This window comes from Anomaloglossus baeobatrachus, chromosome 8, assembly GCF_048569485.1.
Source record: "Anomaloglossus baeobatrachus isolate aAnoBae1 chromosome 8, aAnoBae1.hap1, whole genome shotgun sequence".
In the NCBI taxonomy this organism is placed as follows: domain Eukaryota; kingdom Metazoa; phylum Chordata; class Amphibia; order Anura; family Aromobatidae; genus Anomaloglossus; species Anomaloglossus baeobatrachus.
The window spans coordinates 195,660,186-195,686,798 of NC_134360.1; the positions used below are offsets into that span (position 1 = coordinate 195,660,186).

The following is a 26,613-nucleotide window of genomic DNA, read 5'->3' on the forward strand; positions in this document are numbered from 1 at the left end:
TACTCCTGATACATTTGTCATTTGACCAAGATGCCTGAAAAATTCTGTAATGACTTCTCCTTCTACATCAAGAACTGGAAGCTTTCCACCAACAGAAATCCCTCCATATCTGTAGGGAATAGAGGATAGAAATGATTTACTACATCATAGCATCCAAATTAGTATGTGAAAAGTATAAGAAGAACACATTTGCATGGAGCGGATACATTAATCAGCTTATATATGCTGTTTCACCCTTGTTAGCCTTCATCAGGGGTTATAGTAACCAATGCCCCCGTAATGAGCTCCAGTATAGAAAACTATGTAAAAAAAAATGGCTTTTGTGGCTTTGCCTGCCTCTTTAATGAAATTCTGCATGTTAGTTTTATGTGTAATGTTAATCAAATCTACCATTTCCAGCCCCACTTCTATGTTATCCAGGTTTCCTAAGTTTGAGGTGTGACCATTTTTGCAGGGTACATTTTTCTTAACTACCACTAGAGGTCAATACTGACCACACTATATTGGTAAAGTAACAACTCTTGCTTCATAGCTATGTGAGTTTTGTAGGATATCTAATGTTTCATGTAATCCTTTACAATACCACAATTTCACACCTTGTTCTTTAAAACCTAACGTTGCACAATGGAGTGCTCTGAGCTGTTGTCACAATGTGCGTAACTCAATGGATCTGCTGATGACGATGACAATATTCGCATGCCACGATAGTGTGACGCCCTGGCAAAACCAGGTAGTCACAGATGACTGTACCCCCCATCAAGGGTACAGGAATCACCTCCTCCTTGAGAATTAACACCACTTCCACACACAGGAACACCAGCCACAAAGCCTAGTTGCCCCCCCTATGACAGCCGGGACACACCAGTGAGCAAGACCAGGCGGATGGGAACGCCCACCTTGGGGTCTTGAGGTGACAAGGGGTGGGAAACAGTCAGTTTCAGTTCAGTAGAGTTCAGTGACTTGAGTGGAGTGGAGTTCGGAGTGAGGAGCTGAAATGCAGCGTGGTCAGGGTTGGAGCCCTTGGACCACGGGAGAACCAACTAAGTGGCATATGGCAGAGTGGGGCCACAGGCGACGGAGATCCGGTCACGGGAGACCCGAAGTGGACCGGGGCAGGGTTTTAGCCCGCCGGTACCGACAGTGGGAATCCGGTCTGGAGGCCGTGCACAGGCGGGGTACCTGGACCCTAGGACTAGGCAAGCTTTAAGCCCCTTGTTATTTGACCAGTGGGACAAGGTTTCAGGCCTTGTTTCCAGAGAGAGAAGCCCAGAGAAAGCAAAATGGCAGCCCAACGCGGGGGAGAGGGTGTCCGCCAAGAACCCATTAAAATCCCATGGGTCAGATTTTGTGGGCACGGCTCCCCCTGTATATAAAACAGCAGGGGAGCGGATTTCTCCCGTTCCATGCGGATTAAACCAACACACAGCAAGACACAAGTACAGGAGGAAGGGTCCCTACTTTGCTAACCCGTGTGCGGGACCAGCACACCTCTCCAATGGTAACCGGCATCTGGCCTTGGTTTACAGTACAGACTCTGTGTGGATTATTCCTAATCGTGAGTACACCGGTGTCATCTGGTCCAACCTGCCGACGGCGCCCCAGCACTGCTCCCCACCTACACTTGGGCCCCGGGACTACACCTACCCTACCCGTGGAGGGGCTACCACCTTGCCGCCCAGCACCTACGGTCCCGGGCGCTTGCAAAAGAGGCAGTGGCAGTGCCACCATCCCATCACCGCAACCCTCGGGTGGCGTCACAGACAAAAACTATCTCCCTTGTAAATACCCCCCTTTTCACTGTTGTGAGGACGGGCGGTTGCACGAGTCCCAGGTCCAGTCACCACTCGAGCCCCAGACACGATCCCGGACCCGAGCACCCCCGAGCAGCCCCTCTGCCGTGGCGCGGCACCCGTCCGCGACAATATTATCACACTTTACAGGAAATCAATGTACAGTTAGGTTCAGAAATATTTGGACAGTGACACAAGTTTTGTTATTTTAGCTGTTTACAAAAACATGTTCAGAAATACAATTATATATATAATATGGGCTGAAAGTGCACACTCCCAGCTGCAATATGAGAGTTTTCACATCCAAATCGGAGAAAGGGTTTAGGAATCATAGCTCTGTAATGCATAGCCTCCTCTTTTTCAAGGGACCAAAAGTAATTGGACAAGGGACTCTAAGGGCTGCAATTAACTCTGAAGGCGTCTCCCTCGTTAACCTGTAATCAATGAAGTAGTTAAAAGGTCTGGGGTTGATTACAGGTGTGTGGTTTTGCATTTGGAAGCTGTTGCTGTGACCAGACAACATGCGGTCTAAGGAACTCTCAATTGAGGTGAAGCAGAACATGCTGAGGCTGAAAAAAAAGAAAAAATCCATCAGAGAGATAGCAGACATGCTTGGAGTAGCAAAATCAACAGTCGGGTACATTCTGAGAAAAAAGGAATTGACTGGTGAGCTTGGGAACTCAAAAAGGCCTGGGCGTCCACGGATGACAACAGTGGTGGATGATCGCCGCATACTTTCTTTGGTGAAGAAGAACCCGTTCACAACATCAACTGAAGTCCAGAACACTCTCAGTGAAGTAGGTGTATCTGTCTCTAAGTCAACAGTAAAGAGAAGACTCCATGAAAGTAAATACAAAGGGTTCACATCTAGATGCAAACCATTCATCAATTCCAAAAATAGACAGGCCAGAGTTAAATTTGCTGAAAAACACCTCATGAAGCCATCTCAGTTCTGGAAAAGTATTCTATGGACAGATGAGACAAAGATCAACCTGTACCAGAATGATGGGAAGAAAAAAGTTTGGAGAAGAAAGGGAACGGCACATGATCCAAGGCACACCACATCCTCTGTAAAACATGGTGAAGGCAACGTGATGGCATGGGCATGCATGGCTTTCAATGGCACTGGGTCACTTGTGTTTATTGATGACATAACAGCAGACAAGAGTAGACGGATGAATTCTGAAGTGTACCGGGATATATTTTCAGCCCAGATTCAGCCAAATGCCGCAAAGTTGATCGGACGGCGCTTCATAGTACAGATGGACAATGACCCCAAGCATACAGCCAAACCTACCCAGGAGTTCATGAGTGCAAAAAAGTGGAACATTCTGCAATGGCCAAGTCAATCACCAGATCTTAACCCAATTGAGCATGCATTTCACTTGCTCAAATCCAGACTTAAGACGGAAAGACCCACAAACAAGCAATACCTCAAGGCTGCGGCTGTAAAGGTCTGGCAAAGCATTAAAAAGGAGGAAACCCAGCGTTTGGTGATGTCCATGGGTTCCAGACTTAAGGCAGTGATTGCCTCCAAAGGATTCGCAACAAAATATTGAAAAAAAAATATTTTGTTTGGGTTTGGTTTATTTGTCCAATTACTTTTGACCTCCTAAAATGTGGAGTGTTTGTAAAGAAATGTGTACAATTCCTACAATTTCTATCTATTTTTGTTCAAACCTTCAAATTAAACGTTACAATCTGCACTTGAATTCTGTTGTAGAGGTTTCATTTCAAATCCAATGTGGTGGCATGCAGAGCCCAACTCGCGAAAATTGTGTCACTGTCCAAATATTTCTGGACCTAACTGTATATCTTTGCTCGATTCCTAAAACTGAACAGGGACAAAACAGAATTTATTGTCTTTCCTCCTCCTCACTCAACCCCCCCAACCTGACATATCCATCAATGTCAATGGCTGCTCACTTTGCCCAGTGCCACGTGATCGCTTCCTGGGAGACTCTGATCTCTCTTTCAAGCCACACATTCAAGCCCTCTTCACCTCCTGCCACCTCCAACTCAAAAATATTTCCCGGATCTGTACATTCCTTTCCCAAGAAACTGCAAAAACCCTAGTACATGCCCTTATTATCTCCCGCCTGGATTATTGCAACCTCCTGCTCTGTGGCCTCCCTTCTAACAGTCTCGCACCCTTACAATCTATTCTAAACTATGCTGCCCAGCTAATCCACCTGTGCCCCTGCTACTCCCCGACCTCTCCTCTCTGCCAATCCACTGGCTTCCCATTGCCCAACAACTCCAGTTCAAAACACTAACCATGACCTACAAAGCCATCCACAACCTGTCTCCTCCCTACATCTCTGACCTAGTCTCCCAGAACTTACCTGCACGCAACTTCAGATCCTCACAAGATCTCCTTCTCTACTCCCCTCTCATCTCCTCTTCCCACCATCGCATCCAAGATTTCTCCCGTGCCTCCCCCATACTCTAGAATGCTCTGCCACAACACATCAGACTCTCGCCTACCTTGACAAGCTTCAAAAGGAACCTGAAGACCCACCTCTTCCGATAAGCCTACAACCTGCCGTAACACTCAGTCTGATATAACGCCGCACAACCAGTTCTACCCTCACCTACTGTATCCTCACCTATCCCTTGTAGAATGTGAGCCCTTGCGAGCAGGGACCTCGCTCCTCCTGTACCAGTCTGTGCCTTGTATTGTTTATGATTATTGTACTTGTCCCTATTATGTACACCCCTTTCACATGTAAAGTGCCATGGAATAGATGGCGCTATAATGATAAATAATAATAATAACAATAATAATAATAATAATCTAAGGGTGCTTTCACATTTGTATTCTTTCCCTTCAGTCACAATCCGCCGCTTTGGAAAACAGCGCAATCTGTTAATGGATTGCACTGTTTCCCATAGACTTGTATTGACAACGCATTGCAACTGATGGCATTGCGTTGCATCCGCCGGCTGACGATTCAGTCGTGGAATGACTGACCGTCGGCAGGAAAGAACGTAGAATGTAACTTTTTTGGAGCGACAGATCTGTTTTTAGCAACAGAGCATGCTCAGAAGTGGAAATGCCTGTGTGTGTGTGTGTGGTGATTTCGGGGCGGTAGTGCCTGTGTATGTGCGGAGATCATGGGGGTGGTAGTGCCTATGTGTGTGCAGGAATGATGGGGGAGGTAGTACCGGTGTGTGCGGTGATGATGGGGGAGGTAGTACCGGTGTGTGCGGTGATGATGGGGGTGGTAGCACCGTTGTGTGTGGTGATGATGGGGATAGTAGGGACTGTGTGTGTGTGGTGATGATGGGGGCGGTAGTGCCGGTGTACGCGGTGATGATGGGGGCAGTAATGCCGGTGTACGTGGTGATGATGTGAGCGGTAGTGGCTGTGTGTGCGGTGATGATGGGAGCGGTAGTGACGGTGTACGCGCTGATGAGGAGGGCGGTAGTGCCGGTGTATGCGGTTATGATGGGGGCGGTAGTGCCGGTGTATGCGGTGAGGATCTGTCCCATCAGTTGTACCACAATCTGCAACGCATCAGCCACATCAGCCACAAAACTGATTGTGACTGATGGAAAACAGCACAAATGTGAAAGCAGCCTTACACAACTTACAAAATTATAAAAAAACATGATGCAGTGTTCCTACAGAGGTCTAGAAATGGGGCATTTGGATTTATAAAGGGTTTATAATACATACAGTATTACACTCACCTTTGTTCATTGACCCAATATTTGCTCTTCATACTAAAAGCGATAAAAAACACCAGAAAATAAATGTAAATTCTGTTAACGACTTAATAAAATGAATTTTTTAGATTGATAAAAATAAAATCACATGCAATGCCCAACTACAGGACATTTCCGACCTTATATATATATTTTATATAGAGTATGTCATTTTATTTTTTCCCCCCAGCATTCAATAGTAGGAGTGAAAATAAGAAAGTTTGTAATATATCCTAATAGAGACATCCACTTCATTCTCCACCAGGATGAATTACTCATTCTCAAAATTCTCAACAGGTGAAATCTGTCTTCAGTGAATATCGATTTTCCCGTTACTTAGATAGGAAATGATGGGATGATAGTTTGTGCTCATAATGTTCTTTGGAGAATTTGCAGCAGATTGTCGGTCTGCCTCTAACTCCTCCCTCCACTCCAGTCCACTTTCCATAGAATTTCCTAAGCACTAACTGGTTTAAAACATAAAAACGTCCTCTAAAAGGTGGACAACCCCAAATACTGCCAAATATATACAGAACAGAGAGGCAGACGAGGTTAGATTGGCTAGGGGAGTTTCAGCCCTGAGTGTCGACATCCTTTTTCCACTGGGCTTTAAGGGGAATTTGTCAGTAAGATTATCCCTCCTAAGCCATCTATCTATATGTACATGAAAATAATAGAAAGTTGAATAAAATGAAAACTTGATACCTGTGATCTTATTTTAAAGAAAGGCATGTTTTTCTTATATGTAAATTAGTTGTTAAGATCTATTGGCCGGACAAACAGTAGATCTCCCTGAAAATCTGCCTCCAGGGTTTATTGTAAACGAAAGGAGGCATTTCCAGTGTGAGACATATAAATCAGGAGAAATAAGGAATAACGTTTGGAACACCATTCTAAGTCTGAACTGGGTGCAAAAACCTAAAAACACCCAGTTCAGACTTAGAATGGTGTTCCAAACGTTATTCCTTATTTGTTAGTAGTTTTTCGTTTGTGAACCCTCCCCAACCACACCTATTGCCAATCCATATCATACGCATAAATAGCCTGGGTCTCAGCTTCCCATACACGGTAAGTTTTTTAACTGCATGAGAGGACACACACAAGCTAGGGACCCCAACGTAGAGAAATACTTTGGCGTAGTGTTGGGGCTCTAATGCATTGATCAATTCAGTAGCTAAATTTCTCTTGATTCATATGTTCATGGCAGTAATGCAGATTCCATTTTTCACATTTTCACTCTTACATATAGCTATTGGATTTTTCAAGTCAGTATTCACACAGCAGTTTCTGCTATTTCATGTATTCCCCTTACATAGTCACTGGTGTGCATACCTTATCTCCCCATATAAATCAGGAGAGCAGACTGTCAGTCATTACATGTCTCACACTGCTAGCTTCCCCTTTCATTGATAATAATCTCTGGAGACAGAGTCTCAGATCTACAGTAAAGACCAAAAGGTTGGACACACCATCTCATTCAAAGAGTTTTCTTTATTTTCATGACTCTGAAAATTGTAGATTCACATTGAAGGCATCAAAACTATGAATTAACACATATGGAATGAAATACTTAACAAAAAAGTGTGAATCAACTGAAAATATGTCTTATATTCTAGGTTCTTCAAAGTAGCCACCTTTTGCTTTGATTACTGCTTTGCACACTCTTGGCATTCTCTTGATGAGCTTCAAGAGGTAGTCACTGGAAATGTTTTTCCAACAGTCTTGAAGAAGTTCCCAGAGATGCTTAGTACTTGTTGGCCCTTTTGCTTTCACTCTGCGGTCCAGCTCACCCCAAACCATCACGATTGAGTTCAGGTCTGGTGACTGTGGAGGTCAGGTCATCTGGCGTAGCATCCCATCACTCTCCTTCTTAGTCAAATAGCCCTTACACAGCCTGAAGGTGTGTGTTTGGGGGTCCATTGTCCTGTTGAAAAATAAATGAAGGTCCAACTAAACGCAAACCGGATGGAATAGCATGCCGCGGTAGCCATGCTGGTTCAGTTTGCCTTCAATTTTGAATAAATTCCCAAAAGTGTTACCAGCAAATCACCCGCACACCGTAACACCTCCTCCTCCATGCTTCACGGTGGGAACCAGGCATGTAGAGTCCATCCGTTCACCTTTTCTGCATCGCACAAAGACACGGTGGTTGGATCCAAAGATCTCAAATTTGGACTCATCAGACCAAAGCACAGATTTCCACTGGTCTAATGTCCATTCCTTGTCTTCTTTAGCCCAAACAAGTCTCTTCTGCTTGTTGCCTGTCCTTAGCAGTCGTTTCATAGCAGCTATTTTACCATGAAGGCCTGCTGCACAAAGTCTCCTCTTAACAGTTGTTCTAGAGATGTGTCTGCTTCTAGAACTCTGTGTGGCATCGACCTGGTCTCTAATCTGAGCTGCTGTTAAGCTGCGATTTCTGAGGCTGGTGACTCGGATAAACTTATCCTCCGCAGCAGTGGTGACTCTTGGTCTTCCTTTCCTGGGGTGGTTCTCATGTGAGCCAGTTTCTTTGTAGCGTTTGATGGTTTTTGCCACTGCACTTGGGGACACTTTCAAAGTTTTCCCAATTTTTCAGACTGACTGACCGTCATTTCTTAAAGTAATGATGGCCACTCGTTTTTCTTTACTTAGCTGCTTTTTTCTTGCCATAATACAAATTCTAACAGTCTATTCAGTAGGACTATCAGCTGTGTATCCACCAGACTTCTGCACAACACAACTGATGGTCCCATCCCCATTTATAAGACAAGAAATCCCACTTATTAAACCTGACAGGGCACACCTGTGAAGTGAAAACCATTTCCAGTGACTGCCTCTTGAAGCTCATCAAGAGAATGCCAAGAGTGTGCAAAGCAGTAATCAAAGCAAAAGGTGGCTACTTTGAAGAATCTAGAATATAAGACACATTTTCAGTTGTTTCACACTTTTTTGTTAAGTATTCCATTCCCCATGTGTTAATTCATAGTTTTGATGCCTTCAATGTGAATCTACAATTTTCAGAGTCATGAAAATAAAGTAAACTCTTTGAATGAGAAGGTATGTCCAAACTTTTGGCCTGTACTGTATGTCCGGCCTATAGATCTTAACAGCCAATTTACATATTAAGAAATATTTGGATCATTCTGGAATAAAGTATTGTATCACAGATATCACGGTATCATTATATTCAACTTTCCATGACCGGCATGCCCTTAGGGTTGATCCTACTAATGGATTCCCTTTAAGAAATTGTGGACTTTACTCTTTAAAGTAAAGGTGCCCATATGCCATAGTTAGCAGTCAGCAGACAGCTACTTCTCATGTTCCCAAATATGTCTGACAGTGGCCTTTCTCCTTGGACATCAAAAGGACCAAGTGTTGAAACTTCAGCATGCCCAATACTTCTCTATTCTAATATCAGATTTGGTAAGCCCCTGTACACAATAAATGGTCAACAGATATCACAGAAATTAGTGGATTGGGAAGACGTTTTGTATGGTGTCAAAACTGTATTATTGGATAAAGTGCTTTCTATTTTTATCAGTTCTATATCTTCTAGCAGTTACATTACAGATTTAGGATACTTGTATCCTTTTTTAACTTTCTTTATTAAAGATCCTTGGTCTGATGAATAGATCTGCTTAAAGTGAAGCAGTCACCGGTTTTGACCGGGAAGGACTGGGGACAGCAAAGATGGAAGAACTTGATTGCCAAAACCATATCTATAAGTAGCATTTTAATGACAGCATGACGTCTGAAATAAAATTTTATTTCAGCACCTGCTGCCCCCAGAAGTGCACTGGCGGCAGACCCAATCTATGCAGGGCATTCCAATTTCTGTATTAAGGGTCTAAGTTGTCAAATGTCTTCTAGTGAAGAGCGCCAAGTTGATATAGAGAGACTGTGATAGTGGAATATGGGGGGTGGTGTATAATTTTGTGTAGGTTCGTATTTTAGACATGGTGCTCTGTCCATTGTGTCTATTCCTTGTCTGTATTTATTGTCCTGTTTGCAGGTAATCACCCCCTGCTAGGCTTTTGTCCCTAAGTCTGGGGGAGGGGGGCCTGGGATCCACTTAATCTATCTGCTTACAAGCAGGAAGATTGATTCTCAGAGAGCCGTTGAGAAACCCCAATTTCCCTGGAAAAGGACTGCTGGAGGATTTTGACTGATCACAGGACATTTATCCCATTACTGGACTACTTTACCCTCTGTGTGGTGGATTATTTTATGGACATTCTGGATTGCATGGAATAAATATTCTTTGGATTGTTCACTCATCTCTCGCTATGTTGATTGTGTGATATGGGAGAAGGCCCCCGTGACAAAGACTAATAAGCCATGCAATGCTGTCCTGTGAATTTGTATGCAGTGGATATAAAAAGACTACATAGCCCCAGCCAAAATGCCAGGTTTTGGTCCTATAAAAAAATACAATTAGAATGATTTCAGAATTTTTTCCACCTTTAATGTCACCCATAATCTCTATAAATCCATTGAGAAACAGAGAGAAATATTTTCAGGTTAGAAAAACAAATAAAGAACTAAAAATAATGTGGCTGTATAAATATGCACACCCCTAAAATAATTCGAAGTAAACTTTGAAAGTACGACAGAATTCAGTCTTTTTGAGTTGGTGTCTATCAGCATGGCACATCTAGAATTGGCAAACTTTGCCCACTCTTCCTTGCAGTAGCTCCCCACCTGTAGTAATGCGAGGGCATCTCCTCTGTACAGCGCCCTCTTTAGGTTAACCAACAGATTTTTAATTGGATTCAGGTCTGGGCTCTGGCTAGGTTATTCCCCAGCTTTAATCTTTTACTGGCAAAGCTATTCTTTTCTTGCGTATATATATATATATATATATATATATATATATATATACACATACATACATATATATACACACATACGGTATATATATATATATATATATATATATATATACACACACACACACACACACACACACACATATATATATATACAAATTCCAGTTGGGGGAACTGGGGGACTTTTCAGTTTTTCACTGGATATATTACAATGACTATACCATATACCACTTCTTAAAACCATTGTTAATAAATATGGAAATATATCAATTTTTATTTTTCTTTCAAGCTTTCTGAAATATTAGTGTCATAATCCAGAAGACTATAAACATTATCTCCAGGGTCACCTCTACCCAGGAATATTTCGGTGTGAACATACCGTACTAGATAATCTCCCTGATGTAATCACTGACCAATACACATTTCCTAATAATCTTCTTACTCCTGATAACTAAATGAAGCACCTTGAGCAGAATTGTAAATAATTAACTTTCTACACTCATGGCGCAACTTCTTACTACAAAAAGGAATGAGCCGACGACCTGAGCAGGACTGGATTATGTGCATTAGACAGGTAACCGGATAATTTACTACACATCTTCACCAGAGTCAAACATATTTATCCATCAATGTGATGTCTACGGCACCTGCTTCTTATCAGAGTGGGGTATGTTTTGAGGAGATAATCTGAAATATTTCGTTCTGTGAGGTCCTGGAGAATCTCGAAACTTGTCTGGATCCTCTGAGAAGATAGCAAAAAGCAATAAAAATTCAATAAGTTCTTATTCATAAAGTTGTCTTTTATTACCATGAGTTATTATTATTGCTTAACTCTAATAAACCAGAATGTAATAAATCATAACTAGTGATGAGCGGGCACTACCATGCTCGGGTGCTCGGTACTCGTAACTAGTGATGAGCGGGCTTTACCATGCTCGGGTGCACGGTATTAGTAATGAGCAGTCAGATGCTCGGGTGGGCACAACTGATTGTCCTACTATAATGGAAGTCAATAGGGAATTTGAGCATTTTTCTGGACGGTCATACGGTAAAATGCTGAGTTTCCTATTGATTTCCATTATACTCGGTACACGAGTTGAACCCATCTGAGCGTCCAACTGCTCGTTAGGAGTGCCGAGCACCCGAGCATGATAGTGCTCCCTCATCACTAATCACTAATCACAACTAATAAAACATATACAGGTGCGGGAAGGAAAAGGTTGTGATCTCTACCTGCGGCGGCGGTCGCCCTCCAGCCCCCTCGGGACATTCTGGCAGCATTATCAGCTTATTTCTTGTACTACATGTACATGATGGGGATGGATTATTAGGAGTCCATTCATGAGCTAAAAGTATATTGGTTACACTTGGAGACACGGTAGGGATGGTCCACTCGTTTGAGGTGTTTGTACAGGGGAATTTTTTTCTATGAAATAAAAATAACAATGACATGAGTGATATATATAAGTATCATTGCTTATGAGAATTGCTATCTTCTATCACATAATTCTTTCTTTTCTCTTTTTACATACAAAAGATTGATTGTCAACTCAAATTGACATTTTGCATATACACCATGTGCAGAATTATTAGGCAAGTTGTATTTTACAGGATTTTTTTTAGTATTGATCAACAACTATGTTCTCAATCAACCTAAAAGACTCATACATATCAAAGCTTAATATTTTTGGAAGTTGGACTGGTTTTTTTTTTTAGATTTGGCTATCTTAGGAGGATATCTTTTTTTGCAGGTAACTATTACTGTGCAGAATTATTAGGCAACTTAATAAAACCCAAATATATTCCCATATCACTTGTTTATTTCACCAGGTAAACCAATATAACTGCACAAAATTTAGAAATAAACATTTCTGACATGCAAAAACAAAACCCCAAAAATTAGTGACCAATATAGCCACCTTTCTTTATGATGACACTCAACAGCCTACTATCCATAGATTCTGTCAGTTGCTTGATCTGTTTGCGATCAACATTGCGTGCAGCAACCACCACAGCCCCCCAGACACTGTTTCGAGAGGTGTACTGTTTTCCCTCCCTGTAGATCTTACAGTTTATGAGGGACCACAGGTTCTCTATGGGGTTCCGATCAGGTGAACCAGGGGGGCCATGTCATTATTTTTTCATCTTTTAGACCTTTACTGGCCAGCCATGCTGTGAAGTAGTTGGATGCATGTGATGGAGCATTGTCCTGCATGAAAATCATGTTTTTCTTGAACGATACCGACTTCTTCCTGTACCACTGCTTGAAGAAGTTGTCTTCCAGAAACTGGCAGTAGGTCTGGGAGTTGAGCTTCACTCCATCCTCAACCCAAAAAGGTCCCACAAGTTCATCTTTGATGATACCAGCCCATACCAGTGCCCCACCTCCACCTTGCTGGCGTCTGAGTTGGAGTGGAGCTCTCTGCCCTTTACTGATCCAGCCTCTGGCCTATCAAGAGTCACTCTCATTTCATCAGTCCATAAAACCTTTGAAAAATCAGTCTTAAGATATTTCTTGGCCCAGTCTTGATGTTTTAGCTTATATTTCTTGTACAAAGGTGGTCGTTTTTCAGCCTTCCTTACTTTTGCCATGTCCCCAAGTATGGCACACCTTGTGCTTTTTGATACTCAGTAACGTTGCAGCTCTGAAATATGGCCAAACTGGTGGCAAATGGCATCTTGGCAGCTTCACGCTTGATTTTCCTCAATTCATGGGCAGTTATTTTGCGCCTTTTTTGCCCAACACGCTTCTTGCGACCCTGTTGGCTATTTGCCATGAATGAAACGCTAGTGTGGCGCCCCTGAGGCTTCCGTCGCCACAGAGATATTGCACCTCATCCAGAGGTGTGATGTCCCATCCTGGGTAAGAATGAGGTCATATGCCGGTCCACAGACTAAACTTGCACACACCAATTGGTAGGCATACACTGGGTCAGGGATAGTTGCAGCAACCCCATAGATGTATTCATGGGGCCATAAGTCCCATTTCTGTTCCCAATAGTGTGGGTGGGGCCTAGTCAGTGGGTGTGTGGGAGGAGTCAGAAAGTGTGAGTAGATAAGGGAACCAGGAAGTTCAAGTGCTGAGAGTCTGTGAGAGGGAGGAGGAGAGGGAGGTAGTTACCTCAGGAGAGTGAAGGAGAGAAGTCTAAGGAAGTTCCCAGTGGAGATCCTGGGTTCTAGTTAGGCCCAGGTGACACCTAAAGAAAGAAAGAAAGCATTCCAGGGCCACGGAAAAGCATATTGGCTCGTGGCCTGTTCCACTGGAAGATCGGGTGGAGGGATCTGGCTGTATTTGGGGATGGTCCCCAGACAGAGGGAAGAAAGACAATTCCTCAAAAAGTAACAGCGAAGGCCTGGGGTGGTTGCAAGCGCCCAGGGCCACATCCTGCCACAGACCCCCTGTGAAGAGGGCAAGATACAACTGTGGTTAGCCCCCTTTGTTCAGACCCTGTGGTGGAGGCCGAGACCAGTTCAGCTAATAGAGTCAAGGCTAAGAAGTCAGTCAGGAAAGAGACACAGGAGGGGTGCACCGGTATTGACCTCTGAACTACCCGAGATCGACGGCAGCCCCTGACAGCGGATCCTGGCACTCCGTGGGCAACCAGTCCGCGGCCGAATTGAACTGAACAGTGAGTAAAACATCTAAACTGCAAGCCCTGTTCGTCTGCTTTATCCTGCACTGCATCTACAACACAATAGACTTTACCAAAGGTTGCCCCGAAGTACCCGCTCTACCTGTGGAGAGCTAGAAACACCTTAGCTGTCATAACATCAGCCCTGGAGATCCCTTCCAGCAGCTGCGGCTCCATAGCTGCAAATTACCACAGGTGGCGTCACGAATCTTATATAAACTTTAACACTATCATCACCCCAATACCGCCACATTAACTGACTCCATCAGGGTCCCGGAATCGGGCCCCGCCACCGCTGACTACCCCGGACTAGTCCGGCCCGACACCGAGTCACCTAAGGCCCTGGAGTGGGCGAGGCACTTGATTGTTCGGTGATCACGTTTTAAAAGTTTCCCAATTTCAAGACTGCTGCATCCCTCTGCAAGGCATCTCACAATTTTGGACTTTTCACAGCCCATCAAATCTCTCTTCTGACCCATTTTGCCAAAGGAAAGGAAGTTGTCTAATTAAGCACACCTTATATAGGGTGTTGATGTCATACACCACACCCCTCCTCATTACAGAGATGCACATCACCTGATTTACTTAATTGGTAGTTGGCTCTCAGTCTATACAACTTGGAGTAGGAAAACATGTATAAAAAGTATCATGTGATCAAAATACTCATTTGCCTAATAATTCTGCACACAGTGTACATATGAACTGCATAAAAGAAAAGTCAATAAGGAACTTATTGGACAGAAACGTATAATAAAAAAAGTCTGTCATAAAAATCCTTTTAGACTAATTATAAAGTGATACAGGGGGTTTTGACCAGTATGAAAAAAAATGATACTAGTCCTGTAACTGATACTGGTTCAGTGCTTGGGAAAATAAGTTTTAATTCATATGCAAATAAAGGGACTAAGGCACCCATAGCTCCTCTCTGCTGACGCTCCTACACCCAGAAATGTATTGATTGGAGATTGCAGACAGACAGGTAGAAGAACATGCCCAGCCACTGTATGCGCACGCGGCCGGCACAGCCAGTATCATTGCGCATGCGCACATGGGGTAGTGCTCACTCTAGAAATTAGTGCTGTCAATCACAAGATAGGGCTATTCAAAGACGCAAATTAAGAGGGTGTGATGGGGCATCCAGTTTATGGACACACAGTGGGTGTACTGAAGCCCCCTCGTTTGACCTTTTATATCACCTTATAGATAGTCTAAAGGCCTCATTCACAAGTCAGTATTTTTCCTTCAGTGTTTTTATGCCAAAGCCCGGAGTGGAACTCCTGAACATGGTGTACGACATAGCACATGGTGACTCCGTCTGCACCATTATAGTCAACCGTCCCGTCTGAAACCCGTTTTGCGGTGAGTTCGGACGGAAGCCCCGACGGGACCACTGAACAGGGATAGGAACGCAGTGTGAGAGTGGCCTTAGGTTAGATTCAGTTCCATCAAGGCAGATTTGGTCCATTTTAGACGCTGCAACATTTCTGTACCCACTAGCTAATTTAAGTTACATACGTTTTTTAATTACTTTTTTTTAACATGCATGTTTATCAGGTTTTTTTCAGCTGTGGCTTTTGTTACTATTTGGTAGGTTAAGTTTCAAACAAAACTAGTTTGTTTTGGAAACTTCCAATTTGCTCACTAACTTAGTTTTCATAAAGCTTTACTAATAATGTCCTTTGTGGATTATATGCGCTTTTACTGCTGATTTACAGTGGAAACAATACTGTAACATGCATTTCTGATTTGCAAAATTTCCAGAAGTCAGTCAAATCTGCAAATAAAATGCATATTTATTCCAATAGAACTTGACTTATGATTTAAAAAAAATGCAACATGGGTAAAAAAACCCACAATGGGCAAGAGATTTAACAAGTTGCATTTTTTCAGCATGCAAACACCAAAACACATACGCACCGTGGGAACTGAGCCTTACATATCATTCAGAAAGCATATTCACTGTATTAAAATGACTTACCCCAGAGACAGATCTTTCATACAGCGAGTCCCAAAGCCTGGACTGTTCAGAAATGCATTTGATATGGGCACCACGTGCTCACTGCCCGGATGCTCATTACTGTTAAATAAATTAATTAACAATGAATATATAATAATACACAATTTAAAAAAAAAAACTATAATAAAAGAAGATAATAATATCAAAGCTTTGAAGAACATATATAAGACTAAAGGAGCATTTGCACTGTATGATCATTGTGAATGAGCACGCTGTTTCAATCTAATATTGCAGTCTAAACAGTCTGATAATCACCTGATAAACAAGTAATACGCTTGTTTCGTCCAGTGAAACAATCTTTTGTGATGCATAAAAGACTATCGTTCTCGGCAGCACATCATCCTGGGTAATCTATTATAATCTATTACAGATAGTTTAGTGTGGATCTGAATCGTGGGCTGCCTCTGTAAGCACTGAAACTCATATTCAAAACAATAATTTTTATTATTGATAATTATAAAATATTACAAAGGGTATCAATGGGGGGAAGGGAGGTATGAAGGAGGAAGGAGAGCAGCGTGTAATTAATCCTGATTTGTTCACCCAGTGATTGTACAAAAATTATATGTAATACAGTACATGGATTGGAAGATGAAATTCATGACATGGGCAACAGTACAATGTATTGAATCAATTATCAGTATACATTATTTGCCTATTACATATCAAAAAGTGATTAGTGCAAAAATTTGATTAGTTCCTCATGAAGCTTGGAACAAAATACCTATGTAGCTACAATGCCTTTGTCCTCACCACCGGGAATATGGTAAGCAAAATATAAATATAAAGTGCCTAGTGCTTTCTATTAGACCTCAAATGCCTATGGGACAAAAACAGCTCATCACTGGATATTTAATCACTGTATTTCCAAAAGGGTGGGCTACGGTTAGTTGCAACTACTCATATGGATTACACAGAATTCCATGTAACTATGAAATGGAAAATTCCTCTCCACATAAGTTCACCACATAAGTTGACAGGCAAGACACTTATATATTCTGTATAATTAACCGTGCTGATGGTTGTAAATGAGGGGTACTGTTGGTGTAAACAATACATGCACATGCCCCACCAGGGGCTAAGGCATGCAGTGATGTATCCTTAAGGTATAGGACATTCAGCAAAAGACCGCTCATCCCCAAAACATCAGCATTGATCATGAAACAACATGTACAATGTCCTAGCTGTCAAAGATGTACGGACTTTTCAAAAATTCATGTCAGCCCATAGTGGGTAATCATGCCTGCCTGAACACGTATCCATATAATACACTCAATAGTAGGAATACTTAGTGGTATAGTATGTAACTTGCAGAGGGAAATTACTTACATATCAATCACTGGGGATCACTGGAAGGCTTCCCGACGCGCGTTTCGCCGTTCTTTGTCAAGGGAAACATGATTATGTAAGTGATGTGGTGCTCTTATAAAGATAAATGGTGCCGGGAGTTCCCACGTGCACGGCCGTGCAGCGTCTGTCGTCACTTCCGGCCGCGGGGCCGCGCCGTGCATGTGCGCGATCCCGCAGCGGCAAACGACGACAGATGGAATTAATCATTCAATGTGGGGAGGGGACGCCTGCGCACTGAAGTTGTAAGTGCGCGGTCCCGTCCAAGTAGGTGACGGCAGAAGAGGTAAGCCGTGCGGGGTGGGCGCATGCGCATAGGGTTTGTCTGATATACCGTCAGTATGTAGTCCTGGGGCCACAGTGTATCAACATCCTGTCAGTATGGGCAAGTATATAGCACCAAAATACTGGGCACGGCATTACCACTTATTGCATATATATAGAATATAGCAAAAGAAAATGTATGTGGAGTGAAATTATGTGAAAAAGGAAAATGTGTACGTTAAGTGTGCAAAAATTATATAGAATACTAGTGTGCATAAAGATGAGTTGGCCAGATACGATTATACTGGTCATGTGAAAATATCACTATTGTGTAAATGTGACGTGGATTGATTATGTGTGAATGTTACGTGAAGTGATTATGTATAGAGTGAAATAATACATAAATTGTATACAGAATATATATATATATGGGGACATATTTCACTCCACATACATTTTCTTTTGCTATTTAGCTTACACTATCTTTATTTCCCATATTGTTTATGGGCAGCTCAACACTTATATTATTGTGATTGGAGTTATCACTTTCATTTTCTTTATGAATACTATTTCACATTTTATGGCAACCATATATGTATACATTGACACTGTCTTGTCATACAGTGGGCGACCATTGGGGGGCTTACTGGGTAACTATATTGGGTGTGATTAACATTGCACTCTACAGGGGTAATGCACGATTTATGTGTTTCCCAATTTGGTCATATTAACAAATTCTATATATATGCAATAAGTGGTAATGCCGTGCCCAGTATTTTGGTGCTATATACTTGCCCATACTGACAGGATGTTGATACACTGTGGCCCCAGGACTACATACTGACGGTATATCAGACAAACCCTATGCGCATGCGCCCACCCCGCACGGCTTACCTCTTCTGCCGTCACCTACTTGGACGGGACCGCGCACTTACAACTTCAGTGCGCAGGCGTCCCCTCCCCACATTGAATGATTAATTCCATCTGTCGTCGTTTGCCGCTGCGGGATCGCGCACATGCACGGCGCGGCCCCGCGGCCGGAAGTGACGACAGACGCTGCACGGCCGTGCACGTGGGAACTCCCGGCACCATTTATCTTTATAAGAGCACCACATCACTTACATAATCATGTTTCCCTTGACAAAGAACGGCGAAACGCGCGTCGGGAAGCCTTCCAGTGATCCCCAGTGATTGATATGTAAGTAATTTCCCTCTGCAAGTTACATACTATACCACTAAGTATTCCTACTATTGAGTGTATTATATGGATACGTGTTCAGGCAGGCATGATTACCCACTATGGGCTGACATGAATTTTTGAAAAGTCCGTACATCTTTGACAGCTAGGACATTGTACATGTTGTTTCATGATCAATGCTGATGTTTTGGGGATGAGCGGTCTTTTGCTGAATGTCCTATACCTTAAGGATACATCACTGCATGCCTTAGCCCCTGGTGGGGCATGTGCATGTATTGTTTACACCAACAGTACCCCTCATTTACAACCATCAGCACGGTCAATTATACAGAATATATAAGTGTCTTGCCTGTCAACTTATGTGGTGAACTTATGTGGAGAGGAATTTTCCATTTCATAGTTACATGGAATTCTGTGTAATCCATATGAGTAGTTGCAACTAACCGTAGCCCACCCTTTTGGAAATACAGTGATTAAATATCCAGTGATGAGCTGTTTTTGTCCCATAGGCATTTGAGGTCTAATAGAAAGCACTAGGCACTTTATATTTATATTTTGCTTACCATATTCCCGGTGGTGAGGACAAAGGCATTGTAGCTACATAGGTATTTTGTTCCAAGCTTCATGAGGAACTAATCAAATTTTTGCACTAATCACTTTTTGATATGTAATAGGCAAATAATGTATACTGATAATTGATTCAATACATTGTACTGTTGCTCATGTCATGAATTTCATCTTCCAAGCCATGTACTGTATTACATATAATTTTTGTACAATCACTGGGTGAACAAATCAGGATTAATTACACGCTGCTCTCCTTCCTCCTTCATACCTCCCTTCCCCCCATTGATACCCTTTGTAATATTTTATAATTATCAATAATAAAAATTATTGTTTTGAATATGAGTTTCAGTGCTCTTTTATAGGTCTTATATATGGTAAAGCTTACTGGAACTGAGAATATGGTCTTCTGTTTTCTGAGATATTTTCCTGTGTTTTCACAGAGGTTTAAATCCATCTACATTATGGATATACGCACTAAAGAGGCAACTTGGGCTACCCAAGCTGCATCAATTTTTAAGGGAGAGAAGACGGTGGCAGTGAATTCAGATGGGTCTAATACCAGGGAATTGAAACAAAATCTCAACAGCCTATTCCACCGTAGGACAAAAACCTGGTGGAACAAAACGACATTAGAGAATTATGTAGAAAAAGACATGGTCCCACGTGGACTGAGAGTCCAAGTTTTTCCCTCATATGGCAAGGATGACATGGAATTTACCACGCAGTGGGAAGCAGCCAGCAATGATTGCTCCAAGAAATATCTGGAACTCATTATTAACAAAAATGTTAAAACTATACAAGATATCGATGGTGAGATTAATGAAAAACAAGGTGAACTCATGAGGATACTCTCCGAGTCTGACAAAGAGAAATTCCATGAGGATCTTGATAAATCCTTTACATCATGGGAGAAACAAATCAAAGAGAACAAAATGAGAAAATTTCACAGAGACCTTCAAGACTATGAGAAAGATAGGGTCTATAAGTGGAAAAACACAGAGACAAATAAACATATGCAACGTGCAACATCATCCTCTTCAGTTGCATCCACGGATACAGAATTGAGCACAGCTTCTGGTACTTCACACCATGCTTCAGTTAGAGGAGTGGGGAAAAATCAAGACCAACAACTAAAAGTACTATCATTCCGAAAGAATACATATAGGAAGAATTTTAATTCGTATAAGGTAATTAACCTCACAGATAAATTGTTGACAGATGCTCAAATTAATATTCTGAGTAGAGGTCTAACCTTTTCTCCCTCATCTAAATTTGAATATTTTACAGCGTTGAAAGACCTGCATTTATTTGCGAGGAAACTTACTTTCAAAAAGATTTTTCACAAAAATGAGGGACCGGATGTGTTTTCTACAACCAATGAACGTGAAGCAGTCAGAATTCTACAAGACCTCTTGGATGAGCAGACACCAACTTCAGTAAGTAGAATGCCCAAAAACATCATTCCACCATCAACCAAATTCCCCCCATCCAATACATATTCCAATATAGATATCTTTGTCCGGTTAGTCACAGATGATTTAAAGAAAATACAATGTTCCATACCCCATGACAACTGTACCAGAGAGGAGAGGAAGGCAATTGAAGAACTAAGGGATATGAAGGATGTAATTATCAAACCCTCAGACAAAGGGGGGAACATTGTGCTATGGCCGATACATATGTACCTAAATACAGTTACAAAACATCTGAATGACCATAGGACATATAAAAGACTCACCTTCAATCCCCTATTAGCATTTAAAACGCAACTTCTACAGATCTTAGAGAAGTCAGTGGAACAGAATATCTTCACTACGAAGGAGTTAACCTATCTATTTAAAAATGAGGCCAAAATAGCCACATTCTATATGGTCCCAAAAATCCATAAAGACGCCAGAAATCCCCCAGGAAGACCGATTGTCTCCGGAGTAGACAATTTATGTGAACCTATCTGCCGATACATAGATCATATTTTGAAACCAATCGTGGAGACCTTACCGTCATATATCAAGGACACATCTGATGTCCTGAGGAAACTAGATGGGATCCAACTGGATAATAATACTCTAATGGTTGTATGCGACGTAGAAGCTTTATACTCATCCATAGTACATTCAGATGGTCTCAGAGCAATAAAATTCTTTCTAGAGATGTCTAGTCATCCGGATGATATTTGCGAGTTTACTTTGACCCTGCTGGAGTTTGCACTAACTCACAATTTCTTTTTATTTAATGGGTCCTTTTTCCTACAGCTCCAGGGAACAGCAATGGGGGCGGCATGCGCTCCCTCGTACGCCAACCTGTTCCTGGGGCTGTGGGAAAGGGACCTATTTCATACCGATGTGGCGCCCCATTTGGACAATGTTCTGTTCTGGGGGCGCTACATCGATGATATTATTTTTCTCTGGCAGGGTTCCCATTATGATTTGACAACATTCATGCAATATCTCAACAGGAATGACTTGAATCTCAGATTTACATATAAGGCCGGCAGGTCTGACATGGAATTCTTGGATATATTACTCAATATAGATGAAAGTGGCCACATAGTGACAGATGTGTACAGAAAACCAACGGCAGTTAACAGCTTGCTTCACGCCAAATCGTCTCATCCAAAGAATCTCATTAACAGCATACCGAGAGGCCAATTTCTTCGAATAAGAAGAATATGTTCAACAGATCAAAACTTCGAACAACAATCAAGAGATCTATGGGAGAGGTTTCAAATGAGAGGATACAATGAGAAAGCCATACAGAGAGGCTACAGAAAGGCCAAATTTGCCAGTAGAACGGAATTACTCTATAATTATAATAGAAAATCTAACAACTCTGATGTGGTGAGATTTATCTCTACTTATCACTCTAGAAACAAAGAATTGTGGCAGGCTCTCAAAAAACACTGGAACGTCCTATTATTGGACTCAACATTATCTAGACATATACCTCAGAATCCAGCAATCACTTATCGACGAGCCAAAAACTTGGCAGACCTACTAGTGAATAGCCATTTTGTACAAGCAAAACCTAAAGGTATTTTCAACAGTAGGGGACCGAAATGGGGTTGCAGATCTTGTGGTAGATGTGTAGCTTGCACTAATATCACAACCACAGATGAGTTCACTGATGCCACTGGCACTAAAACCTACAAAATTACACATCAAATCAATTGTGGTACGATTGGAGTAATCTATAGCGCCAAGTGCCCTTGCAATAAAATCTATATTGGGATGACAACTAGGGAACTACGACGTAGAACGAGGGAACATGTCTTGGACATCCGGGCAGCCAAAGAAATGGAAGACGATTGGGGTATGAAAACCATACCTAGACATTTCAAACAATTTCATCAGTGTGATGATACTCTACTTAAGGTAAGTGGAATAGACAGAGTGATCATAACGGAAAGAGGGGGCAACTGGAAAAGAATCCTGGCCCAAAAAGAAGTTAGATGGATTTCCACACTAAATACCCTTGTACCATCAGGTTTAAATGAAACAATGAGCTTTTCCCCATTTCTATAACCCTTACAAGGCCTACGTCGGGTCTAGGGTGAATTAATCTGTGTCATTCCCTGACTAGACTCATCTTGAATTTTTAATCTGTTTTTAATGTGGTTTATTTTAATGTGTCTTCTCACTTTATTGTTCTCTGATTATTCCTAGTTATTTCGCCTTCAAGAATCTCATCTTCTCATCCTACCAGGGTGCTCCGTTTTTGTGTTGGGAGTGGAAACAACGACGTGCGCGGTTCTGTGCAATTATTTCTACAGGAGGAACCCTTTCTAGTGCATATATTGTGGAAATACTCCCCAGTTTCCCCTCCCCTCTTCTCTCCCTTCCCCCCTCCCCCCCCCCTCCCCCCCTTCCCCTCCATTCTCCCCTCCCCCCTCCCCCCCCCCTTTTTCCTCCCCCCCCCTCCCCCACACATGTCCCCATATATATATATATTCTGTATACAATTTATGTATTATTTCACTCTATACATAATCACTTCACGTAACATTCACACATAATCAATCCACGTCACATTTACACAATAGTGATATTTTCACATGACCAGTATAATCGTATCTGGCCAACTCATCTTTATGCACACTAGTATTCTATATAATTTTTGCACACTTAACGTACACATTTTCCTTTTTCACATAATTTCACTCCACATACATTTTCTTTTGCTATTTAGCTTACACTATCTTTATTTCCCATATTGTTTATGGGCAGCTCAACACTTATATTATTGTGATTGGAGTTATCACTTTCATTTTCTTTATGAATACTATTTCACATTTTATGGCAACCATATATGTATACATTGACACTGTCTTGTCATACAGTGGGCGACCATTGGGGGGCTTACTGGGTAACTATATTGGGTGTGATTAACATTGCACTCTACAGGGGTAATGCACGATTTATGTGTTTCCCAATTTGGTCATATTAACAAATTCTATATATATGCAATAAGTGGTAATGCCGTGCCCAGTATTTTGGTGCTATATACTTGCCCATACTGACAGGATGTTGATACACTGTGGCCCCAGGACTACATACTGACGGTATATCAGACAAACCCTATGCGCATGCGCCCACCCCGCACGGCTTACCTCTTCTGCCGTCACCTACTTGGACGGGACCGCGCACTTACAACTTCAGTGCGCAGGCGTCCCCTCCCCACATTGAATGATTAATTCCATCTGTCGTCGTTTGCCGCTGCGGGATCGCGCACATGCACGGCGCGGCCCCGCGGCCGGAAGTGACGACAGACGCTGCACGGCCGTGCACGTGGGAACTCCCGGCACCATTTATCTTTATAAGAGCACCACATCACTTACATAATCATGTTTCCCTTGACAAAGAACGGCGAAACGCGCGTCGGGAAGCCTTCCAGTGATCCCCAGTGATTGATATGTAAGTAATTTCCCTCTGCAAGTTACATACTATACCACTAAGTATTCCTACTATTGAGTGTATTATATGGATACGTGTTCAGGCAGGCATGATTACCCACTATGGGCTGACATGAATTTTTGAAAAGTCCGTACATCTTTGACAGCTAGGACATTGTACATGTTGTTTCATGATCAATGCTGATGTTTTGGGGATGAGCGGTCTTTTGCTGAATGTCCTATACCTTAAGGATACATCACTGCATGCCTTAGCCCCTGGTGGGGCATGTGCATGTATTGTTTACACCAACAGTACCCCTCATTTACAACCATCAGCACGGTCAATTATACAGAATATATAAGTGTCTTGCCTGTCAACTTATGTGGTGAACTTATGTGGAGAGGAATTTTCCATTTCATAGTTACATGGAATTCTGTGTAATCCATATGAGTAGTTGCAACTAACCGTAGCCCACCCTTTTGGAAATACAGTGATTAAATATCCAGTGATGAGCTGTTTTTGTCCCATAGGCATTTGAGGTCTAATAGAAAGCACTAGGCACTTTATATTTATATTTTGCTTACCATATTCCCGGTGGTGAGGACAAAGGCATTGTAGCTACATAGGTATTTTGTTCCAAGCTTCATGAGGAACTAATCAAATTTTTGCACTAATCACTTTTTGATATGTAATAGGCAAATAATGTATACTGATAATTGATTCAATACATTGTACTGTTGCCCATGTCATGAATTTCATCTTCCAATCCATGTACTGTATTACATATAATTTTTGTACAATCACTGGGTGAACAAATCAGGATTAATTACACGCTGCTCTCCTTCCTCCTTCATACCTCCCTTCCCCCCATTGATACCCTTTGTAATATTTTATAATTATCAATAATAAAAATTATTGTTTTGAATATGAGTTTCAGTGCTCTTTTATAGGTCTTATATATGGTAAAGCTTACTGGAACTGAGAATATGGTCTTCTGTTTTCTGCCTCTGTAAGCAGGCAAGCAAAAGGACACCAACACCATGTAGTGTAGATGGACCTTAAAGCCTCATTCACGTGTGCATTTTTCCCTCACATCTGCTCTTTGTTTCTGTTTTATTTGTGAACAGGTAACACACAGACACAATTATACCCCATGGCAGTTTTCATGTTACATTTCTGAAGTCCATTTTGGAAGCACCTGACACTGGGTGACATTAATACATGATACAGACTAATGACAGGACACTTAATAACGTCTCTGACTCTTGTCGCCTGCCTCTGACTCTTGGTGCCCATTCTGATAACTGATGACAAAACTTAAGGTATCAGAGCAGGCACCTGGTATCAGAGTCAGGTGTAAAGTATCAGAGCTGTTATTTTGTGTGTAGAGTTATGCGGGGCAGTAGTCGTGGGCAAGGGATCTACTCCAGACACCCGGCACGCTACATGAAATGCCTGGTTCTGGCTGGGTGTGTGGATTTGTGCCGTGTGGGCTGTGAGCCCATGGAAGCCGCATACTGCCACTGACATCGCTGGCAAGGACCAGATGATGACTTGTATTCACAAGGAGACTAAAAGTTCTTTTCAAACAATAATTTTCTCAGTGGTTCATTCTTTGCAACATCATCACACTCCAGATAGGGGGCACATATCTTTCAGCATGTAACAGTTTTGCAAGGCAGATTCAGACAGTCTAAATTCACAATTGTTTAGTTCAGATCTTACAGCTAATGAGTACTAGCACAACCCATTCCAGTCTTACAGTACAGTTAGTGGTGGTCAGCTTCCCTTCCCGCATTTCCACATTCAGTCTCCTTAAGGTTCCCATCATGATTGGAGTAAAGCTTAGCACTCCCTGATATCTATAATGAAACCACTCGGGTTATTGACTATGTTCACATGCCAGTTAAGATTAACCTTGTATCTAAAGGCCACATCACACTAAGCAACATTGCTAGCAACATCGCTGCTGAGGCACGACTTTTGTGACGTAGCAGCGATGTTGCTAGTGATGTCGCTGTGTGTGACATCCAGCAACAACCTGGCCCCTGCTGTGAGGTCGTTGGTTGTTGCTGAATGTCCTGGACCATTTATTAGTTGTTGCTCTCCCGCTGTGAAGCGCACATCGCTGTGTGTGACAGCGAGAGAGCAACGATCTGAATGTGCAGGGAGCAGGGAGCCGACGTCTGCGGACGCTGGTAACCACGGTAAACATCGGTTAACCAAGAAGCCCTTACCTTGGTTACCCGATATTTACCTTCGTTACCAGCGTCCAACGCTCTCACACTGTCAGTGCCAGCTCCCTGCTCTCTGCACACATAGCCAGAGTACACATCGGATAATTAACCTAATGTGTACTGTGGCTAGGAGTGCAGAGAGCAGGGAGC

The 26,613-nt window shown here is 42.3% G+C and overlaps 1 protein-coding gene across 1 annotated transcript in view; it reads right to left on the reverse strand.

The window, feature by feature from the left end:
- ABCA4 (ATP binding cassette subfamily A member 4) overlaps nt 1-26,613 on the reverse strand; it is a 295,790-nt gene that overhangs the window by 65,807 nt on the left and 203,370 nt on the right. The window contains exons 31-35 of the mRNA XM_075322132.1: nt 15,932-16,021; nt 11,546-11,738; nt 10,960-11,054; nt 5,487-5,519; nt 4-109 (exon numbers count right to left, since the gene is read on the reverse strand). Of these exons, the coding sequence (XP_075178247.1) occupies nt 4-109; nt 5,487-5,519; nt 10,960-11,054; nt 11,546-11,738; nt 15,932-16,021 (517 nt within the window). The remainder of the gene's footprint in view (nt 1-3; nt 110-5,486; nt 5,520-10,959; nt 11,055-11,545; nt 11,739-15,931; nt 16,022-26,613) is intronic.